Source organism: Psittacula echo (genome assembly GCF_963264785.1).
Source record: "Psittacula echo genome assembly, chromosome: 1".
NCBI classification, from domain to species: Eukaryota; Metazoa; Chordata; class Aves; order Psittaciformes; family Psittacidae; genus Psittacula; species Psittacula echo.
Window position 1 is genome coordinate 43390240 of NC_137735.1, and position 24481 is coordinate 43414720.

At 38.9% G+C, this 24481-nt stretch overlaps 1 protein-coding gene across 1 annotated transcript in view; it reads right to left on the reverse strand.

Annotated features, from left to right (window-relative positions):
- Window positions 1-15136, reverse strand: part of KLHL2 (kelch like family member 2) — a 60694-nt gene extending 45558 nt beyond the window's left edge. The window contains exons 1-4 of the mRNA XM_080630074.1: window positions 14978-15136; window positions 11985-12110; window positions 7271-7377; window positions 2483-2604 (exon numbers count right to left, since the gene is read on the reverse strand). Coding sequence (XP_080486200.1) covers window positions 2483-2604; window positions 7271-7377; window positions 11985-12110; window positions 14978-15000 — 378 coding nt within the window. The 5' untranslated portion in view covers window positions 15001-15136. The remainder of the gene's footprint in view (window positions 1-2482; window positions 2605-7270; window positions 7378-11984; window positions 12111-14977) is intronic.
- Window positions 15137-24481: the final 9345 nt, after the last annotated feature.

Sequence of the window (24481 nt, forward strand, 5' to 3'; positions counted from 1 at the left end):
ATACCACGAAGTATTCACTTGTAAATAGCTTTCATAAATATACAATGTGGCTATTTTAATACCAAAGAGTACTTAGCAATTCTACATTACTTAAACATGAAATGTGCACACACTTTTCAAATATTGCATCACATGTTAAAAACGAATTTATTTAATAAATTTAACTTTATACTTATTTTTACAATGTAGAACCTGAACAGGCAGAATAATGCACTCAAAATCCCATCCAGATTATCAGAATGAGAATCATAACAAGCTACCTAGAAACTGAAGCTCCACTTTATCACATTAGCCCAAATATAAAAACAAAAAAAGTTGAGAGAGACAATATTACACAGAATCTTAGGATTTCATGGCTCTGTATTCCTACAAGATCAAAATTTAACCATTACCAAAATTCCACAATACCTTCTAGCAATATTTAATCCTGTCATATAGACAGGAAATTGAGAGTTCAAATTAATCTCAAGAGCATGCAACATGTTTATGCAGAGAAAACATTTTAACTAAGGCCTGACAGTCTGTGCTAGGTTTTTAAGTTTCCAGAAATTCACAATTACAATTTTCCCACCTTGGCTTTCAAACTTAAGGAAAAGTACCTGCATCAGTGTATTCATTTTTATCTATAGCATTCAGTTCTGCTGTAACGCAAATAAACATTACATATACACTGGTAGTAATGCAAAAAGGATTAAAGTGACAAAGTAAGAATAGCTTTATGCTTACATTCATTACCAGTCATATTAAAATTATATTCATTATTAACATTAAAATGCAAGTATATTGCAATAAATCAAAATCTACTTAAAAGCTTGACTGTCTTCTCAGTACTCAAGTAACCGCAAACTTGTAATATCACTCACCAAGCCACATTATTTATATCACAATCCCCAACATCATTAGACATATCTTCAGACAGATAATCTGACACTGTGAAAATGAAAGCCCTAACAGCCTCAGGAGCTTTAAATCTGGATATTTTTGACCTTTAATGAGTCCTTATGAGGAAGAAACATAACACTGACTTTTCTTCCACATAAATATAGAAGAATCATTAATAACAATGGGCTAAAATGCATCTTCTTAGGCAGCACCTACAGTCAAAACACAGTATGCTGCCTGTTGAGTCCACTCTGATATTATGGATCAAAAGTACAAGATTAAGGTCATTAAGGTATGTCAGCCAGACAGAATATTCTGCTTTAAGGATGGGAAAAAAAGCATTATCAAGCAAGAAGAGATCTGTTAGGGAACCTTTGACACCTCTGGGATTTTGCCCAAGGTCTTTCACAGGGATACACAGATCTGTGTAACCACCAAATTGGCAAGATACAACATAACAGTTTTTTCCACTATGTACACCCATCATCAGACCAGAAATAAACAATTCCTTATGAAGAAAATATTGCAGAACTAAAAGACTTATGCTATTATCTAAGATACGAAAGGTTTAGTAGTAGGATATTTTGTTTCAAGTTGGCAATATTTCTCATTCTAGGTCTTCAATCAAGCATAGCTAAAACTAGCAGTGATCCCACTGGATTCAACAGCCAACAAAAAGCTATTAATTTCAGCCTAATGCTCAATAAAACAGACGTTTTCAATGCCAAACAACAGCACATGGTTTTATCCCCTGCAAAAGCAGCAGAATAACTGCTAGTAATCTGGCATTGAGAGAAAGCAGAAACAAGGGGAAACGGAGCAAGAAGAAAAACATGAGAATTAAATATATCACGTTATGCAACTAGCTTTAAACTTACCAAATATCTATACCAAATCTTAAAAGATAGCAAAAGCAGACTCTACTCTGTCCATGTCTAGGACCTGTGGTTAGAAAACATTAAGGGCAGGAATCTACATTTTCTAAGCCTGTGTTTGTTTTATTCTAATTGAAGTTTCATCTTAAGGTACAGCTGACTACAAATAATGATTAGCTCTGTGTGGAATGGACAAAACCTTCACACTAGATACTGGCTGATTTAAGAAAAACCAGCAGTAGCTAAAATCTTCTGCACAACTAGCCACCAGCAAGGTACAGAGGCTGAGCAGAAGAAAGTACTTTATTCTAAAGGCAAGCAGAAAAAAAATACATTAAAACAAACAGAACAGCTCTATTAGAGAACATGGTTTCACACTTAGGAGCAAATCTACCTTGTTTATGTAAATTGCAATGAAGTACCAGAGAAGGGGTGGTAAGGAGGTGGCCGACAGCATTAATTTTAGGCAGAGTAGGAAATCTATTTTATCGTATTACATAAGGTTTGGTAAAAGCCCATTAAAAGCCAACTGACTCTTCATTTACTTCACTAGTCTTTGAATTTGACCCAGAGTTAAAAAGCATGACTACTTGCTTTGTAAGCAAAAGGTCTGAAAAAATTCCAGTTTGCAGATGAGATTTCCCATGCTGAAGTTGAACCACAACAACAAAATAAATGACTCTGCACATTACATTTCTTTCATTGCAGAAAATACTCTCACTTACCTGCACATTTTCTTCTGTAACTTGAATTTCAGCAGTGTAAATATAATCAATAAGCATCCTTAGAGTCCAGCCATCAACTTCCTTTATGCGAACTCTCTTAGCTCTGCTTTCACTCATCTCACCTAGAAATACAGTTTATTAGTCAAGTAAATTACATAAAAAACTAGAAGTTAAATAACAGCAAACTCTGTGTATGATCAGTTGTGATAGTAAAACAACTTCAATAATAATTCAATTTCCTTCCTTTCTCCCTCCCATGAGAAAGGAAGACTGTGTTGTTTCCATTATGCAATTGCTACTTGAGTTAATACTTTTACTGCAGGCAACCTATTTTCTCCAATGTACAATATTAGGAAAATATTGTTATCAGACATAAATAAGACTCTTCAAATGCATACAAAAACATTTTGCTGGAAAAGCGAGCTACTAAAATACTCTGTTAACTTCTTAATCGAATGAGCACACCAAATGCAGTCTGGAGTAATTTTATTTAAATAAGAAAAAATATATTCCCACAGAAGAATTAACATACATATTTCTTTGCCTGCCTACTTATTATTCCCTTAGCAATTTCACCTCTGTTACAGATCTGATTTCACAGTTAAAACTCAAGCTAAGATAAAATGGTAAGCAAGGGAAAACTTGTTGGATCTCATTTTGTGGAGGCTGACATATTGGCCATATGCCACAACTGATCTTCACAGAAAAGACTGCAAAATAGCTTCTGCCTTCTAAAATGTGATGTTTCTCAAACTGAAACATTTTGTTTAAATCTGAAATAATTGCTCAAAGATACATTTTGAAGTAATGGTTATAACCTTCTCCATGATTACCAACCACACATCTGCTCATCTCAGATCTTTAACCCTTTGTGCACTGACTTGCACTGGGAAGTGAAACACAAACTACACTGGTTATGTTGTTAGAGATACAAACTTTGACTTTGGAAGAATACATCCCAGTCTCTGGATACATCAATTTCACATTCTTCTATATCAGATGTATTCTTATTTCTTTACCCTAGGCATCCAGAGATAAAGGTATTGCTAAGGTAGCAAATTTAATGTATACAACAACAGAAGCAGGCAGGATGGGAAAGTGAGCAAGAAGATGCTGATCACTGCTGATATTTCTTTATGAAGTACATATGCATTTTCATTGTTTGTTACCCTGTGGTCTCTAGGATTGGTGCCAAATGTTACCATTTTACCCAATTTTACTCAAATGTTACCATTTCACCCAACACTTTTGGCAAAGAGATCATCACTGAGAAATTTGTTGTCACTATTTATGACTTTTTTAGAGCTGAAAAGTAAGGAATGGCATTTTAAATCGAATTTTAAGTGGTAGGAATTGCAGAAGACCATCTACAGCCATATACTACTTAATGGCAGCAGAGGCTGCTAGCATTCTAGAAAACACTGATGAATGACCACATCAAAACAGCAAAATCCGGCCCCTGCAGAATTTTCTCTTTTCACCTGCTGTTCTGAAACATTCCCCCACACCTCTGAAGGATGATTGCTGCATGTCCTCTGCAGGGCCCAAGTTTCTACTTCTAGTTTGGAACAGATTAAACCTATTGATCTTCAGAGCATGTATGCTGCAAGTTATTTATTATGCAAGCTTCTGTGGAGGTGGTCCTTTGGGAAAATTGTGTGTGTGGGAGAGCAGAGTTTGATATTCTGCAAGCACATTAGGTTTGTTTCCAGATTTATGTCAAGGCTTCTACAGCCATGGAGAGGCACCTTCTCTATTTAACAACAGTACCCAAAATATATATTAAAAAATAAAATAAATAATAGAAAAATAAAAATAAAACCCCCCTTGTTTCTACCTTCCATGCTAAACAGAAATGCCATCTTACTATAACTCTAGATGAATCCTCTTGTGATCCAGACTTGTTTGACGGATCAAATAAAGGAAACCATAGATTCACTTGCGACACTGTCTCAGTCTAGAGACAACCTGCTGAAAAACTCAGTTCATGACTGGGAATTTGCGCCACCTTATCTCCACAGAGTTGTTCATGACAGGAAACCATATAATGAACAGAATGGAGAGCATATAATGAGCAGAAAGGAAAGCACTGCGCTGATCCAACCTCCCAAGCAGGAGCACTAGTTGAGTTGAAGTTCCTGAAAGGCTATCTAAAAGGCTTATATGGTTCCTCACACAAAGTAATGTAAGGAGGCTTCTTATTTTTTTTTATTTTTTTTTTTAAACAGAATTTTACAAATGGAGAATGGAAGCAAAGAAAACAGGCAATTCTCTAAGGATAACTGCCTTCACGTAAGAGAAAATTAAACTCAGGTGCTGTTTCTACCTCTGTGCCACTTAAATAAATTACCTTATTGGGCTTAAAGCCTGAGACTCTTCTACAGGATACCTAGGGTGGAGAAATTTATTTAACAAGGTCACCCTTGTCCCAAGCCAGGCCCTACAGCCAGAGAAGTGTCCCTTCAGTGATGTTTTATAATCCTTTCCTCTAAACATTTAAGGGTATTTAACTCAGATCACAATACATATTTCTCAAGAATTCTACTGTATACAGAAGGAAGAATTATTCCTAGTAACACAGTCCCAGAAGTTTCATCTTCCCAGGACAATTTTTACTAACTTAATAAATTTTGTGACTTTAAAAGCAGTAACTTTCTGGATATTTAATAAGGCCACTTCTACCATTACAAGTGCAAACAGGGAAAAAAACCCCAGGCAGACGTTTTGATCTCAGTTAATGCTGTATCCCAGCCTGCACAGCAGTCAGTACCTAATGACTCAGAGAAAGAAGGAAGTAACCTCCAAACATGTGTCTAAATATACGCTTCTAATTTCTAGTTAAGAAGTAACCCTGAAGCATAAAACTGCAGTGTTTTTTACTGTCTTTTCAGTCACTATTTTATTCTGGATGGAGAAAGATACTTTTCCATTTGGTTGTAGATGGTTAAGAGATCAAACTTGCTTATTTGAACTTGCAGATTACTGGATGAGAATACAAATCCACCTAAGAAGTGTGAACTGAAGGTTCACGGAGATAACAATTATGATGAACGTCAGGATTTTCTTCAGTGAGGAATAGCTGAAATACACCAACACCACAGTTGGGCCTTGCTGAAAGCAACCTGTGAGAGCAGTGTAAGATCCGTTGATAAATCTTGAAGCCACAGCTGATTTCTATTTAAAACTCCCACCAGTTTGGTTCACCAATTACCCAAACATCGCCACAGATGGATGGATTAAACACTTTGAACCTTCCCACCTCCCACATCGCTGGGGGTCAAAGATGACCTACATTTAAAAACATAAAACAAGCAAAAAAAATTTAAAGGGACTGGATAGGAAAGAACCAAGATTTCAGCAATTTCATCTGGAGAGTAGCCACAGACACTGCTGCACTGGCACTCCTAATGGGTAACAAACTTCTCCACAGAAAGAGCAGTCAGGGCAAGCAGAAATGTCTTAATCACAGAAAGCACAATATAAAGCTATACTGTGAGTAAAGAATATTTTCAATATGTCAGTAAACAACAGCTAATCTTTAATACACAGCTAATGAAAGAGACTTGTGTGTCTCAGTTACTAAGGTGATGAAAAGGAACTGTAGAAGCAGCTGTTTTCATTCTAACTTTAAGGACAGCAGTAAAAATTAAGGAAATGTATCAGTCACCTGCAATGTTTGTCTCAAACACAAACTTGAAGTACTAGAGGAATAGATATTTAATTTTACACACAACTTTAAAGCATTGTTGCTGCTGGTAGTGACTCCACTTCTAGCTTTGGTTGAGTCAAAATATTTACATGTAAAATCAAGAATAATCAGCTGCTTCCCCAGGACACAGCAGTATTTCAAATTTCATCAATTTTCCAGTTGCATACAGTGGAAGTTATTCAAACTCCAATTTGTTTGTATACTGGAAGGCTAAGAGTCACATTTCTGCCTCCACCTGAGCTGGTGGTCAGAAGAAATATGTTGCAGAGAATTCTTTCAATTTCAGACAGATAACATTAACTTGCAAATTGGCACAACATTTGAAAAGGAGCAGACAAAACTTGAGAAGTTAATTTTAACATGCATTTAGTAGCATTCTCACTTTGATACCAAATTCCACATGATTTCAATATGATTTATAACTGTTATGGAACTAAACCCACAGCACAGGAATTTAGCTGGAGGCTTCTATGAACCTGAACTTATCTCAGACTTGCAAGCCCTCAGCATTCCTGTTGTAGCAGCAAAGCAGTAATTTGGCCAGCATGCACCAAGCAGAGGCAGAATCAAGCCTGCACAGAAAAGCTGTGGCAATGATGCAGAGTACATCTGTCAGGGAGAATTGCCCTAAAAATACCAAAACATGCACTCCAGCTATGGGCTGCCAAAGCCACAGAAAGCTTTTTTATCTAACAGCCTAGAGTACTCAGGCTCTGAAGAACATAGCAGCAGTAGTTGTTAAAGGACATAATTTATACAACACACAAAAGTTATTTTAACCTTCATTTGGACACATGAGATTACTAGAGCCCTAAAGGATATAAACCCCCTACTTTTCCTGGCTTAAGAGATCAACTTGTTTAAATCAAGAAGACTTTTTAAAGCATTCATCATGCTAACAACAAATAGGTTGCCAGTATGTCCTTAGACTGAAATAAAAAAAACATTAAGAAACCCAAATATTCCTATTGGCTTATCTAAAAATTAAATGAAATCCTAAAAAGCAAAAGTCATTTGATTTTTGTGCTTTATACAGTTGGATTGGATTAGAACATAATAAGCATTGAAACATTTGGTACCTGTAAACATGGCATGGAAGTAGGGGCTGCAGGCGGCTAACACAACTCTATGTGCTGCAATTTCCATGTCTTCAGCTACTATCGTCACATCACACAGCAAGTTTTGACTATTTAGAAATATCAGAGAAAGCAATTTCACATAAGTGAACTACAACAGAAAAGTATATAATATCACACACAATTTCTTTCCCCATGCCCTAAAAGAGGCAGGCAGACAATGTTGATGAAGCATTGTTTTTAAATGCTGTTACACAACCACATGGCTATTACTCAGATTACAGATGGTGCTGGGGTACACAGAACTTTCTCAACATCAAACAACTGAATTGTGATTTCTTGCACAGAAGTTCTCTGCATTGAATAATCAAAATTTGTTATCAGTGCAATTTATAAACCTTTCTCACTGGACGTCTAGGCTTCTTTGAATAACTAGAATAGAAAACAGAATTTTCTATATACAAACACTAAAAAATTGAGATAAAAAATAAGATTTCACAGATAACAAAGAAGCCAAAATTAAAGCGTGCCTGTATCACATTACACTTCAAGCTCATGCCTACTTAATTGTTCAAAATCATTACTTGATCAACCCTGTGTTTACTCTTTTCCAAGCATTTTTCACACACAAGCCATGCACACAACAGCAATTATTTTTTCCACTCCGACCAGTTTAGAATTTATTATGGTTAACTTCGTATCTTGCCTGGCTTTTTATCTTCACTGCATCTTTTTGCATTCTTGTTCTTTGTGACTGTAATACATTTTTCCTGCCTATTTTGTTGCAATAAAGTAATATCTCATTTATAATCATTCATAATGCAGGTGTTTCCAGTGCAGTTTACATCCACTGGATATACCTCTTCCACTTAAATCCACCATACCATGTACTGTCTAAGATCCAATTTATGGGGTGGGCATGGGACAGAAAGCAGACAGACCACAACACAACACCAGAAGGCTGCGACTCGCCAGCATCGAAACAGTCATAGTCACAGTTGTCTTTTATTTCCTTCTCATGCTAGCAGTGTCTCTGTAGAAGTAGTATACATATCGCAAAACTCACAGCCAGGACAGAAAGTGAAAAGGGGAAAGTATGATTTAACAGAACATACTCCTTAAGGATGGAGTCACAGCTGTACATCAATACAGTAATTTTTACTCTCAGTAATTCTGAAAAGATACGTTTTTACTTTTCCTGAGTATCTTTTGCAGTTGGAGTGCAACTACTGATAGTTTGCAACTACTACACAGAGTTGTAGCAGAGACTGGGATGAGCAGCTGCATTTTGTTCTGACAGACCTAGATAAAACTGCTCAGATACTCACCTCAGTCCAAAGAAAACTCTGTGATCTCTCAGCCTCTGCAATCACCCAATTTCTTTGATTACAGTCGCAAGTAAGCTCGCCTTGCGGAGGTCACACCCCAACAATTTTGGTGGCCACAAGTAACCTTTGGGGCTGTATTGCAATTCTGGCATTAGAATGTTTTCACTCTTTCAGTTCTTAATCCCTACAGCAACTATCTACATTTAGCCTGTGATATGGTTATAAAAAAAGATGTATATTATAAAGGCAATGACCATACCCAAATGAAACACACAATTCAGAGGAGCTTAGAAACAACCATTACATTTATTATACAGAAATTGAAACAGAAAGCTGCACATTAGAGGTCATCAGATACCCAGCTTTTTCAGACACCTGCACTTATCCTGACAGCAGGAACAAAAGGTTCTATACTTAGCTGCACAGAAATACCAAAGATAACAATGAAGCCAGAAGCAAAAGAACTACATCGATGAAACACTCCAGCTATTTAATTACACTGTGCAGATACAGACATAGTAACTTAGATGCAGTCTGGATACATCTCTAGTCTGGAACTGTATTAGGTGAATGAATATGCTCTGTTACTACAAAGCTGGCAAGCTAAATGAACTACTAAAGAAACAAGCTTATAAACTTCAACATGTGCTCTGCTCCAAGCATCTTGTAGCTTCCACAGCAACTCAGCACCTTCATTTCAAGAGGGCATACCTATTTATTTTAGAAAACCTTGAGTTCTGAAGTGATATTGTACTAATTTGTTTGTTTAGAGCAACTAAATGAACAGAGCCACAGGGGGTACACCATCTTGGTAAAGGAAATGAGAATACGGGAAGGAGAATAGAAAAAAGTATAGGTTTAAGAATAACTGTTTACCAGCTTTCAGGGTATTCTTCATTGGTTTATCTAGAGAAAGGTCATTATCTACATCTTCAGAAGATTTTGTTAAAGCGCTGTTTGTAAGAGTGAGGATTTTAACAAATACAGGTAAGGTCAAATTCATTGCGATAAAAGCAATTTAGAATGAAGAGCAAAGATAGGCATCAGAGGGCAATTTCATCATATGTCAAGAATTAATTAGCTATCCTAACGATCTCTCTGACTCAGTGTTGAGGTGATGGTGAGTAACAAAATGACAAAAACTACCCAGGACAAAATTACTCAAATTCGTCAAAATTTGAAGGCACAGAAAAACCCTCTTATGAGCTCACAGAACCGGGCAACTTGACAGCTGCCAAAAATGTAATATAAACTCACATATTTAAGCATTGCAAAACAAATGTATTTTAGATGCTTAAGCAGATGATTTCTTCACTAGTCAACTACTTTCTGGAGAGTATACCTCTGGCAAATACCTGCTTGTGCTACAGTAATGAAGAGAAATGAGAAACCACTTTAAAAATGTAGTCAATAAAATTGAAAATATAATTTACTTTATTAGTATTAGGTCTTCATTTAGAGTAATGAAGCATAAAATATTTCAGTTTATTTCCAATAGATAAAAGCAAATATTTAATGTTTATAACACTATCTAATTAGCACTTACTATTTTAAAAGCTGTACTCAAACAGTAAACACTTCTGCATTAACTACCTTGCTAAGAACTAGAGTTAAGGTTTGCACGGCATTGCTCCTGTTACAACTTTAACTACTTATAAATGTAAGACAAAATTGCTTAAATTGCTTCTACAGCAATTCGAATTTAAGTAACCATGGAAACTAAAATATATTCTGAAAATAATCCACAGCCTTCAACAATACACTCTGTTGTAAGACCGTAAATCTCTTATACTCACAATACAACAAAATGTGGGTTAAGGTTTCTGACTTCCAAAACCTGTAAGATTCATTCTGGCAAACTGTTTCTTCATTTAAAATCTTGCCTACCCTTTGGAAGTCATGGCTATTGGTTCTAGCCAGGCTCTGCTGCACTCCTGAGACACTGATTCTGGTTACTGGGACCCTTGAAAAAGCCAAGGGCGTAAGTAAGATTAAGCAACAAGTATCAGTCCTTTCAACACAAGGTAACTAGGCTGATAACATACTAGACAAAAAGACTCTGCTCTTGTCCCATTAGCCTCAGACTATGGAAGTCTTTGAGCTGGATTTCAGTCATTTATATTCAGCGAATAATTTTCTTCAATCTTCCAGTACAATATAAACTTTCAGCCAGATAAACACATTGATCTGATCACAGTATCTAAAGATTTACCCGTATGGAACAGCGAAGATCAAAGGCAGAGGCATACTTTAACAGAGTATCAGTTACTGTCTTTTTTTCAGGTGAAGCCTCTCCCGTTTTCAATCTTACATGGGAAATAACAAAGGACTCCGGGATTTTCACAGCCTCTAGTACCGTCTATGCTGAAGAAGTATTTTATTTATTTAATTTCTCAATTGTTGCTGTTAGTTATAAAGCCGAATTACTGTCAGTAATAGTTGTGAGTCCTAATTACCAGAGCTCACAACTGAGCTCTAATTACCAGCTGTCACAGTTTTCAACACCATCTCACCTACTCATATGTAGAAAATAAATCAATATGGGCGCTAAGAGAACAGCATCAGCACCAGTTTCCCAGTTTTGCTGAAACTGATGGTAGTATCAGTCAAGGTCTTATAAAACTTTATTGAGAAAAATTGCTTCCAATATTTGATTTGGGAATTCGTTAATTTCTCTCTAGGGGCAAGCAAAGGATAACTAAGAAAGCTGAAAGAGGGCAGATTTAGGTTAGATATTAGGGGAAAATTCTTCACTATGAGGGTGGTGAGACATTGGAACAGGTTGCCCTATCCTTGGAAGTGTTCAAGGTCAGGTTGGATGGGGCTTTGAGCAATCTGGTCTAGTGGAAGATGTCCCTGCCCATGACAGGGGGGTTGCAACCAGATGATATTTAAGGTCCCTTCTAACCAAAACCATTCTATGATTCTATGAAAATGTGCTGTTGGCTGTTTTACATTTGTTAGACTCTGACTTATGTCTCCAGACTACAAAATTTTTACATTTTCCAGTTAGCAGCCTACCACAAAAATCAGCAACAGGCACACAAAGAGCCTTAGGCTCAACTACAGAATCACTTTTCATTTGTCCACGATCAACTACAAGGCATGATCAGTAGCTGTAACTCCTTGAATACAACCTCAAAGTATTTTTCAAGTCTCACAAACGAGGTTTTGATTAACTTATGAGGGGCAAAAACATACTGCATGCATTAACGCTATCATCACATGATTATCATTCAGCTATCACTTCATTGTATATGCAAGACATCTCATCACCTACACTTCTGGATTTGAATGTTCTTAATAAACAAACTATTATTATTAATAAATGCAAATGAAAGTAAAAATGTGTTATGGACTCCAGGTAGATGAACGCAGTGAAGTAATACCTTCTTAATTCATTCATAACTTTAAAAGCTTTCTTCATGTGCCATGGATTTACTGTAACAGGACAGTGGATTTCAGTGTTATCATCTTTCAGATCCAAGGGCTTCTGATGGCAAAGTTTGGTACATCTGGGAAAAAATCAGAGGGGAAAAAAAAAAAAAAAAAAAAAGGAGTAAGTTAATGCTTCTGCTAATCTCCAGTTCTGTCACTCATTTTCTCCAGCTTCATCCTGGGGAGGAGGAAAAGATTTACACTTCAACTTATTCTTTACTCCAAGCAATCTTGGTTTCCTTATTACCAACAGTATAAGTTGGAAAATATGCAAGTGAGGTTGACAGAGGCACTCAGGGCTAACAGTAACCTTCAGTAAGGAAAACATGAAGATGATGCCCTAGAATATGTCCAATAAGCCATTACGTGAGAGGAGAAGCGGAGGTTAGGGAAATTTTAGCCTGGTGCCCACACAGATAGATGGCAGAACACAGTATCCATCACCCCAGCCTCTCAATGCTTTCACCACCTGCAAGAAAAAAAGCTGCTCTCTACCCTTCCACCAGGACCTTCCTTACCAGTTCAGGCAGCTCCTAGCTCATTTCTGACAGGAAGACCACATGATGACTACTATAATTGTCCAGGCTTTCCCTAGTAGCAGCATAAGAGTATGAGAAAAACTGGGTAGTTTTGCAGATCCACTTGGTGTTTTGAAAGGCAAGTGACCAACCTCTTAATTTTTCTTAATCTCTAAAACCCACTCAAAATACCAAGACAAAAAATTAGCAGTGTGAAAAATCATGAGCTCTACCTACAGGTATCACTTTCTGTAAGAAATACCCAAGTTCTACAGACACTAATTCCTGTAGAAAAATGATTATGTGCACCCCTCCATGTCCAGGACTGTCCAAACAGCAAGAGGGTTTTTCACGCCAAGCCAGTGAGTTCTGTGTTTCCAATCACAATGTTATTCTTACAAGGCAAATTGCAATTGTAGTACTTAGAAGTAAACATCAGTGATGTTTTCACTTACAGTATTGTAACTCTATTCCTGAACTTGTGAACTGGAAATAATCAAAGTCGCTGAAGTCACCTGGTGACTTGGCAACTGACTCTTAGTATATCAGAGATCTGATTCCAAATGAAAACTCAACCTTACTTGCTTTAGATAACACTAGTCAAATTGAACATATGCATTGGCTCCCATAATTCCAGTCTCTCTTCTACCATACCTAAAACGCTTTATTTGGGAATGCTTAAAGAAGCTTACAAGAAAAAGTCAACAATACATTAAGATTTTAACATAGAACCATCTGCAAAGTTGTTGGTTCTACTTTTCATGATTCCAAAACTATCTACAAAGTTCTGGAGCAAAACAACATGAAACTGCATCAAGCAACAAAGGAATAGAAAAAAAGTCTCTGTAAAACACCAGCTAACAAAGCAAGGTCCAACTACAGAACTCAAAGTACCACCAACTTACAATATTGCACTATCAAACTTCTATGAAGTAAAGTTTCATGCTCAATTTTGAAAATTATACAACTCATTACTGAAAGGGGGCAAGTAACAGACAGCAATTTTGCATCAATTGGGGAAAAAAAAAATAAGTTACATGTTATAGAGTGCATACACATGCTACTATAGAGGTCAAAAAAACCCCAAACCCACGACCTATCTAGCAAACACCTTTAGACTGAATATTACTGTTCTAATTATGTGACATATCTAGCGACTGGCATTCAAAAAAATTATATATTGAAATTAATAACTTCAGGAAACATTCAAAACTAAGATCAACTGTGAGCAAGAGATCCAGCTTTTACTTATAGCACGGACTTTTCAATTCACATCTTCTGTGGCACCTTTTTACATCCCAGAGCAATGCACCAGATACTGATGTATACTATCTGCATATGCGTACAGACTATATACACACCACATGCAGATATGCAAGCAAAAAAAGTGGTCGGAGTTGCCTGTAAAGAGCTGTCAAGCAAACTATAGCTGGAGAAGTTCCTATGAAGCATAAATTCATTTGCTGAAGTTTTATTAGTCAGTCACAAAGAATGACTTTGTTTTAAGGTAATGAAGCCTACCAGACCATCAGTCATATGCCTTCTGTTTCAAGAACTGCTAGTCTGCTTTAAGTTATTGCAATCTTTCTTACCGTTTCCCCAGCTGGGTCAAAGCTGTCTGCAGCTGGTTTGTTCTCAAGAACCTCAACCCACAGCATACCTGAAAACTGCCTCCCAAAGGCGCAGGATGAAGCTACGCTGAACTGTAGCATATAAAACACTGGATGGACCCAACTGAAATGCAGCTATAAATACGTGGCTTGCATAGCTCACTGCTACTAAAAAAGATGCTTAACCAGATAATCAGAAAACCGAGAGCGCGATGTACATGACTGCTGAGTCAAACAGGGAGTAATTCGGGACCACATATGGAGGAAGCAGAAGGAGTGAGGGGGAGGAGAGAAAAAAATAAGCAGCGCGTCCCCGCACGCTGGAAGCTGCCCGGGAAAGCGGCTGGGCAAAGGGGGACCCGCAGCCCTGCCTGCCGCCCGCGGAGGCAACAGTGGCCGCGGCCGCGGCCCAGCCCGAGCGATTGCCGCCCCGCACACACCGCCCGGGCACCGCAGCCGCACGACGGGACACCGCAAACCACCCGGCGGCCGTGCCGGCCCTGGGGAGCCCTGTCCCGCCGGCACGAGACACCGGCTCCGCCACGGGGCCGTGACACGACACGACACGACACTCCCGCCAGAGCTGCCGCCGCGGCCGGGTCTGAGCGTGGGTCCCTCCCGCCCGCTGGCATCGCTCCCCGCCCAGTACCGAGGGGCCCGAGCGGGCCGGCCACGCCACAGTGCTCGCTGCTAGGCGGCTGGGCCCGGCCCCGAGACCCCATCCAACGGCACTGCACAGCGTAGTGCTCAGCACCGCTGTCCCGGCGGTCTCCGGGAGCCCTGCAGCCTGCCCGCCCGCCCCGTCGCAGCACTCACACGGGCGGCAGCAACATCTCCATCGCGGCTCCGCTCAGACTTCTTGCGTGCAATGCGGGCGCGGCGCGCTGCCACCAGCACCATGCCAGCTGCCGCTGCCCCGCCGCGGGGTGCCGGCTGCGCCCGACCGGCGGACCCCCGCTACCCGCCGGGAGCCGCCAGCGCTGCCCACTTCCGGGTTCCCGCCCGCGGGAGGGCGGTGGCGGGGACGGGCCGCGGCGCGCAGGCGCGGCTGTGGGGGACAGTGGGGGTGCCCGGCCAGCGTGAGGTGAGGAGGGTGATTGTTCCTCAAGTGGTGCTGGTGGCCCCGGTCCCGGTCCCAAATGGGCAGGCTGACCAGCGCCGAAGCCTCCCGCCCGGGGGCTGCGTTGGGTGTCCTAGGGGCTGTGGCTTGCTGCCACTCGGTGGGCGCAACCCCGTCCCCGGGGCTTTAGGAAGAGGAGGATGAGGTGCTGCTGCCCTTTGTTGGGAGAAGCATGGCTTTCAAGTGGCAGGAGCCTGGGAGTGATGCCCTTCTCGACCATAAGACAGACGAGCGCGCATCTCCCACCGCCCAGGAGAGCAGAGGCTCGGGCCGGGCCGGGCCGGGCCGGGCGCGTCCCACTGTCTTGCACGGGGCCACGGCCCACAGGGTGCCCAGGCCAGGGGGACCTCCGCCCAGTGTGGATGACTTGGGGCACTCGCGTGGGGGTGCAGGGGTGCTTAAGTCCCTGGAACCACGGCTCGTGCATTTCTATAAACGACACAGGCCTCTGTGACAAGACCCATCCCCAGGTGCACACTTGTGGAGGACTGTCTTGAGCTTCGTCCCAGGCCAGCCGTGGAGCTGGCCTGACACCGGATCATGCGGGTGGCTGCAGCTTCAGCAGAGACCAAAGCAAAGCCTGAACGTGCATTGGGGTGAAGAAAGATGCTGCAGTTGAACGGCTGCAGCGCTGGTGCTCTGCTTTGCAGTGACCTGTTAGATCTCATCCGTTTTTATTCGATCCTGTCCAGCAGAACAGCAGCTGTGCCGCTTAGAACAGCAGCCCTTCTGTCTATATTCATACTATCACAAACGTTGCTGACGTTGAGCATCAAGTACTTGAGTTGTGTTTTAATGTTTAATTCAGTAGCTTCTGTGATGCAGAAGGGCAAAAAGAAACACGAACAGGACAGTGATCTATTTCAAATATGCACCTTTATAAGCAACACTAATTCAAGCAGTAATAAAAAATACTACTTAAGCAACTTCTGACTTGCAGCATTCAAGAAGAATTTAATGTAGTTAAACCTCTGTAAGTTACTTTCTAAATCTTACAGGGTTGTGTAGTGGAAGATGTGTTTAGCAAGCTGAATGCAATTCAGGCATTTAAATCTGATAGCGTCTGTGAAAATAAAATGTGTCTTCACTGGAATAAGAGATTTTATGTTGACAAAGTAGCTCTGAAACTAATAAATCTGTCACTAACAGACCAACGCTATTTTTCTGAGAGTGAGAGGAGTTTGAGAACAGCAAATTTAAGTAGAGGGCAAAACAGAAAATGGTGGGTGTGTTTCAGGTGAGGAATATTACAGATGCATATGTAAAGCCTTCCCCAGTGTTTCTAATAAAGTCACAGGTTATTAAAACTAAATGTATTTTAATTTGTCATTTTCATGTTTGCCAATGTAATGATATTCCTTCCTTGAAAAATGTCATTTTATTTTTCTCAGTTTAGCAATCTTCTTTCAATACACTGTGATGTTTGATCTGGGAACACTTCAGAATTATGTCAATGGGTTTCCACTGGAGGTTTTTGTAAATTAAATAATTGTTAATTGTCACTGCCTGTTTTTACAAAGTCTGTGCTTCGTAACTGCTAAATTTGTCTCTTCTCAAGAGACCATTAGATTTATCTCTAGGTTGTATTGGAGAAGACAGGGTACTTGTTAAAGATTTGAAAGATGCAACTGCTTGCAGGGCAGTCTCCTCCAAAGGGGCCAGCTAACAATAATGCACTCCAAAATTGAGGTTTAAAATTCAGCTGGTTCCATGTGGCATCATGTCAGTGAGTTCTGAGTTCCTAAGCAGGTCAAAGAGATGCTGATGACTGTCACATCACAATTTCAGGTTTCTGTGCCCTACAGTAAATGCCTGTTACTTTGTAAGACAAAGATCCTAGCTTTTACTGATCCATAAGACCCAAGTGAATCCTACTAGTAACAGTGTTTAAGGGTTCGCATTAGATTATGAAGCCATCTTAAACTTGCCTGGAACCTGTTGAGGGAATTTTTGTTCACTACTCACATATAGCTCCTGCAAGCATATAGGCAGGTGCAGATTCTAGCCCTTGTTAACATAGTAGAACTGTTTACTAACATTCATTAAGCATTTTCAACCTGAGTCTTCTTTTGTTTTCTTGCAGTGTTGTTTTGGCTTTTGAGCCAAATGTTTAATGTCAGTTGAAGCAACTTCTATGATGGAGAAAATCAAAATAGGGCAGGGTTCTATTTTATTTTTTTTTTTCTAATATTATGTCTTTGTACTTCAATAACACTGAAAAGAATCATGAACAGCTCAAACAAAAAAAAGACTGAAGCCAAACTGTGTTATGTATTTATGGCAAAAAACTTCTATACCTACCCATGGAAAAACATATCCTTTAAATACAATGTTTGGATTTTTATGGGATTCTGACTGATCCAACACCTTTTCTTAGAAAAGAACTTTCAAAGAAAAATTACATTTACATATGTGTGTGGGTGTGTATCTATGTAGTTTTGAAAGGAAATAGGCTACATTTCTTAACTATGATGAAACACCTGCCATTTTTGTTTATGCTGCAGCAACTCAGATTGCTCCATTTACTGAGGAAATTCCTTGTCATGTTTAGGAGTGCCACTGTAACAACTGTTGGTACTTTCTCACTTGTTTAGAGAGCTCCAAAGGAATGCTGCCAACACTTATTTATGATTGCATGGTTCTTTGGATATATTGACATTAGAAATACTTTACTGTTGAAATCCTGATGCTACAGGTCAATGAAGTACATCTACTGAAAATGAAGCTATGCCAGCAAAGCTCTGCTTTTCAGCAAGACAGTTCCACAAGTTACGCAGTCCTACAAAAGGAATAAACAATCCTGATAAAAATGAATGTAACTGCATGTATACACAGTGGTTCATAAGCATCTTTAAGGGATCAAGCACCTTTCTGACGTGGTCATGTTAAAAGAAATCTGAATTAGATTTAGCCACACAGAGCACTGGCATAAGTTCTTACTAGTATTTCTGACAATTGCAGTTTAGAAAGACTACTCCAAAAAGGACAAAAATACATTTGTAAGAGCATTTACTCTTTTTTAAGATACTAAGAAGTCATACCTTCTTAATGATGTGGGCAGAATGCTTATGAGAAGATGCTGCTAAGGCTGCAATTCTTCTCATGCAAGAGGAAGAAGACAAGAAGGGGCCAGAATTGAAGGCGTATGTACCTCTCTGTACTCCTGTTGCTTCAAACAGAAAAACAAGGTTCTTTGTCACTTTATTAGCTGTTATGTTATCCATTATATTTGCATCTTACTGAATTTAGTTGTGGGTTATTTATAAAATGTATTTAAAAATAAGTACGTACTTATCCAAAATATTTCAGGGCACACATCCATTTTTCCCTGTGCGTTTCACCCCCAGTAACATTACATCCAGCAACAGACTTGCAAATAGCTAAGGCCCCTGCATCTAAATTAATCCACAAGGACCTATGTGGAATTCATGATGGGACTTGAGGTCAACACAGGCATTAGGTATTACTGCATTTTTTTATCTAAGACACCAGTAAGAATATCAGCATTAACCCAGCATTAACTAATCCTGAAAGACCTCACTCTAGGGGAAAAGATTTCTGCTTCCCCAGGAGAGTGGATTGTTTTCAAATTTCAGAGGATCGCTAAGCTAAGGACATGAATCCAGTTGAGAAGAATTACACTGAAAAGTAATGTGAAAAGGAAAAGCAAGAAAATGCATGCAGCAGATTGAGATAGGGACCAGACTGCAGAGGGATTGCAGAGGAATACGTACTGGAGAGTAGGCAGTGAGAGAAAAAATAAGACGTGTAAATTGGGAATGTGAAGTAAGGAATAGCAAAGCAGCTGCTATCAAAAATAAACTGTACAGTGACCAAAACCAGTTAAATACAATTAAGTATGGATAAAAATATTTAGCCTTTTGTAGCATTATTCTTCTGTGTTAGAAATTGCTGCAGCACTAAGAATGATACACACTTAATGACAATAGGTGAAGGGTAAAATTTACTCTGTGAAATTCATGGACCTTATAATGATGATGATGGAAATTAGTAGCTTAGAACTATTTTTTCAGTGTTCAAAAGCAGACATGGTGTAATTTCCAGAAAGACTTGATGTGTCACACAGTCTAGTAAACAGGCTTTAAACAGTTCTGGAAAAGAAGGGCCAAATGGTGTGACACTTCTGAGTCCTGCTTAATAGAGAAGTCAGGTGCTTGTCGTCAGTTCTGAACAGTGCAGAGCTCCTGGTAGATGACAAGTTCATTTTAGTGCCACGGAAAAAGGAAGTTCTAGCTCAAGTAAGCATTATGAATGGAAAAAAGTGTTGGTCATGGCTTTGATTCATATTAGTACTGCAAACTACTGAGATGCAAAGCAGAGATCTTGATGAGCAGATCCGAGGCCCAGTGATGTGAAGGTTTGGATTTCACATACGGTGTGTCTCCGAGATGACTATGAAAGAAGTGGACCAACTCCTACTCTGAAACCTGTAGAATTGTGTTGCTTCCTGTGCACTGGATAAGGCAATCATGTTTCTATACTGAGTGGGTTCCATTCACTGAACCAGCAGAAAGAAGCAGAAGGCCCATCAAAAATAGATTCACCTTGTAGCCATGTGATCATGATGCAAAGGTAGCAGAAACCTGCAGCAGGGATTTCTTGAAGAAAGCTGCACCATCCCAGTCAGCAGTAGGCAAAGCTGATGGTGGAGCTCCACCCTTCAACACAGATACCTTAATAAATACATTCTGCGCAGTCTTCGAGTACAGCCTACACACACTCACACAAAAAAAAAACAAAGGATTTACAACATTCAGTCTTTAACAAAACATACCATGCAGATAAGCAGGACCATTACAGTAGGCTCCTTGTTCACAGAGGTCATCTCAGTCATTGTTTTTTGGTTTGTTTTTTGTTGTTTTTTTTTTCTTGATCATTTTACTTTAAAAGAGTGTAGATTTTTATTTTGTTCATTCTTACTTCACTTGTTAAAACATTATTTTCTTGAAAAAATGAAGCAAAGGTAGTTTTCATCATAGATATGAACTGGAAGGTAGGATATCTCACAGCCCAGAAAGCCAACCGTATCCTGGGCTGCATCAAAAGGAGCATGACCAGCAGGTCAAAGGAGGTGATCCTGCCCCTCTACTCTGCTCTCATGAGACCTCACTTGGAGTATTGTGTGCAGTTCTGGTGTCCTCAACATATGAACGACATGGAGCAAGTCCAGAGGAGGGCCAATGAGGATGATAAGAGAGCTTAGTACCTCCCATATGAAGACAGGTTGAGAAAGTTGGGGCTGTTCAGCCTGGGGAAGAGAAATCTGTGTGGAGGCCTCATAGCAGCCTTCCAGTATCTGAAGGGGGCCTACAAGGATATCAGAGAGGGACTTTTCATTAGGGACTGTAGAGATAGGACAAGGGGTAATGGGTTTAAACTTGAACAGGGGAAGTTCAGGTTAGATACAAGGAAGAAGTTCTTTACTGTGAGGGTGGTGAGGCACTGGAACAGGTTGCCCAAAGAAGTGGTGAATGCTCTATCCCTGGCAGTGTTTAAGGCCAGGTTGGACAGAACTTTGGCCAACATGGTCTAGGGTGAGGTGTCCCTGCCCATGGCAGGCGGGTTGGAACTAGATAATCTTGAGGTCCTTTCCAACCCTAACTATTCTATGATTCTATATCAAATACAATGCCATCAACATCCATGTAAAATCATAGGGTCATAGAATAGTTTGGGTTGGAAGGGACCTTAAAGCTCATCTCGTTCCAGCCCCCTTGTCATGGGCAGGGACACCTTCCAGTAGACCAGATTTCTCAAAAGACCCATCCAATCTGGCTTTGAAGACTGCCAGGGATGCAGCATCCTCCATCACTTCTCCATCACATTCTCCACTCAAACAGCAGTACTGTAAAATAGTCCTAACCAAGTCAATCAACTAATACACAGCCTTTTGACAGGAAAAGAGATACATCTCATTCATTAAAATTACACTTAATTGATATGCTGCCATCTAGTGCTTACTGAATGCACAATCATACAGAGCAATTTACTGATTGCAGTAGTTCTTGGGGTCTATGATTGGCCTATAGCAAACCAACAGTTAAACTCACCAATTTGCATGTAGTCATGCATGTAGTGGAATATAGTTCATGCGTTGTACAAAATCTTTTGTTGCACCAAGAGGCAATGAAATCAAAGGCATCAAAATATTTAGGGAGTCACAGCAATAACGATCACATAGGTGTAGTTACTGCATATAATTTTGCACAGACAGGTTGTTCATCAAAAGTTAAAAGCATATCAAGCTGCTGTTCAAGAAATAGAATAAATCCTCATTTGGAATAGTGGTGTTTTGTTGTGTGTTTTTTGGGGGGTTTGTGTGTAAAGAAGACTAGACGGTATTGTGAATTCATTGTAAAGATTAAGGAAAGAGCGCAGGATCACTACACAGCTCTGAAGAATGTCAATTAAAATTGGACTTATTTAATTTCAAAAAAAATGAAGAGGAAATTTAAGTCAAAGACAAAAGCATGAAAAGGTTTAGTCCAATAATTCTGCTACAAGCAGATGCTCACAAAAAGAGTAGTTTGTTATGGTGTTCCTGGAATACAATTTTCATTGGTATCAGGAATAGCCAGTTTTAATATGCGAAAGAAGAATATTGTGATCCAGTCTAATATACTGGGAGAAAAAAAAATAGGTACCCTCAGAATCTAAAATATTGAAAAGACTACCTTGTCAGAGTGCTAATATTTAACCATACAGGCTAAAAAGTTAGCTTATGCCAACTAGTTCTCATCAAGTCCATTATATGTTTTTCAGACAAAATAGTAAATGAAAAAATGGAAAATGGCAGGGGAAAAAACTATTTTTCCCTTCAAATTTCATCCTCTGTCATTATTTTATCAGTAGTTTTCTTGAGCTATATTATCAAACATTCCTCCTTTTAATGAGAATTATCCTAGATAGTATATAACCTAAACCCAAACATTTTCTGAAACAGCTCTGCATTTCCCTTTATGTAAGTAAATGCTTGTCACAGTGTGATGACTTTATAATACAATCTAAACAGAAATGTGAATTTCAAAATTCAGAAGAAAGTGAAAAAAATCCATAGTTAAAAATTATTCTTCAGAGGGAATACTTTTCACCCTGCAAATTAGGTATTTGCTTAAGCCCTAAACCATTTAAAACTCTAGAACTCTTTAGCACAAAGTGAATAAGATATATCATGATGCTTAGTTCCAATGTTTGATTTATCCTTTTAGTGTATATTTATAAAAATAAAAATGAAATTGATGAATTTTATCCTTTCTTTAATGTAATTTTATTTGCTTTTGAATATAAGTAAGAGTGCCCGTTGGGTTGTTCACAATTCTTCCATTCAGTGTTATATTACATCCTTTGTCTCATCTGCATTAAGCAGCCAAAATTCAGCTGTACTAACACACATCTGTACTAACTTTTATCTATCTGTTTTCATCAGTCCTATCTCTGGACTTTGTTATGGACACATTAGACATTTTGCCAAATGATTTGTACTAATAGATTAGCTGAATTAACCAATGGCCACACTGTCTCCAGCATTCAAATTTGTATATTAATTGGTGAAAGACTTAAAGAGTTTTTTATACCAGTGTAATGCTCTTCTCTCTTCAATAGCTTGCACTTAAAGGCCACAGAATTTTTAATGGAAATTTTATTTAGAAAGCTGAAGTTCATAGCAAGCGGCAGGTTTTGATTACATGATTACCATGTACAAACAGCCCCATGCTGTTCACCACAAAAAGCTTACACTTGCATGATGTGAAAATCTGAAACCATATGTGGAGAGAAAGATTAAGGTTCCTTTATTTTAAACGTATTCAGCAGTGAACTGTTTTTTAATCTCCATAGGTTTTTAAAAACTTACAGAAGCTTGAAATCAAATAAGTACCTGTGAAGTGTCTGTCATTTGAGGCTAGACTATAGACTGCTCTTACTGCAGTATGACTGTCAGGACTCTTACAACCAATTAATGCAAATAAAGCTGTCTTTACTGTTATTTCTACTTTTTCACTTCCCAGTTGTATTTTTAGTCATGCAGGAATCTGTCACAACCCCATATTCTCAGAACAGAGAGTGTATTCTTTACATAGAGATGAATATAGCTTAAGTACTAATTGTACCTGCAATATGAATAAGAAACAGTAATAATAATTACACCTTAGGGTTGAATGTGAAAAAGATTGTGAGCCCAATCCTGTTTCCCTTCATGCCAAATTTTAAATAAAACTCAGAGGAAGAAAAGTAGGTATTAGGCCTCCTTGTGAGGGTACAGTTGTGAAAGTTAGTTTCCAAATATTTCAATTATTACTGATACAGAAAATGTTATTCCTAAGTATAAGATTTAATCCTGGGTATCTAATCTATGTTAGCTTTGTTTAAGGGCAGCTGGCAAGTAAGGGTAGTATAGCATGACATTACTGGGCCATACCGCATCTGTTTACCTTACCCTCATTGGATACCTTTACCATTACTGATGGAGTTGCAGAGGAAGTAATTTAAGAACAGGCCATATCTTAATCTGGTTTAGACTCCTCAGCACTGGATCAGCCCTCAGGAGCAGACTCAAGTCACAAGCACTAAAATGACAATGTCTGAAAAATTTGCCAGAGGATGGAACAGAAGAGAATCTTACTTCATTAAAACATTACTTACATCATTACCTCTCATTATAAAAATTACCTGTGAATCTAGTAATCAGAACAATACATCAAAACCAAACCAAAGATTGTGTAATCTAGTGAGAACAAAAGTAGACTACCACTATAAAGATTATACACATATTTTAAGTAGACTAATAGAAATTGACAGTCATGTATTTCTAAAAATGCCCAAACTGGCATTGTGTACAGTAAATATTTATGCACTTCAAATATTTAAACTTGTGATTTTCTCCAACTGTGCTGTTCAGTATACCTGTTGAGAAGACTTCATTCACCATTCAGTAGAAACAATACTTACAATTTTATATATATGTGTGTATGTATATAAAATTATACATATTCAAATGAGTGCTAACAAATTAAACTTCCTGGGGCCTTAAGATTCAAAAATTATACATACAAGAATTTATTTATGTGATTTTATCTCAAACGCCTGTCTGATAGCATGTATTATCCACACTGCATATAGCTATGCAAGCCATTGGAGAGAGGCGGTTTCTAAGTATACAGCAACCTGCAGTAATGGACCAA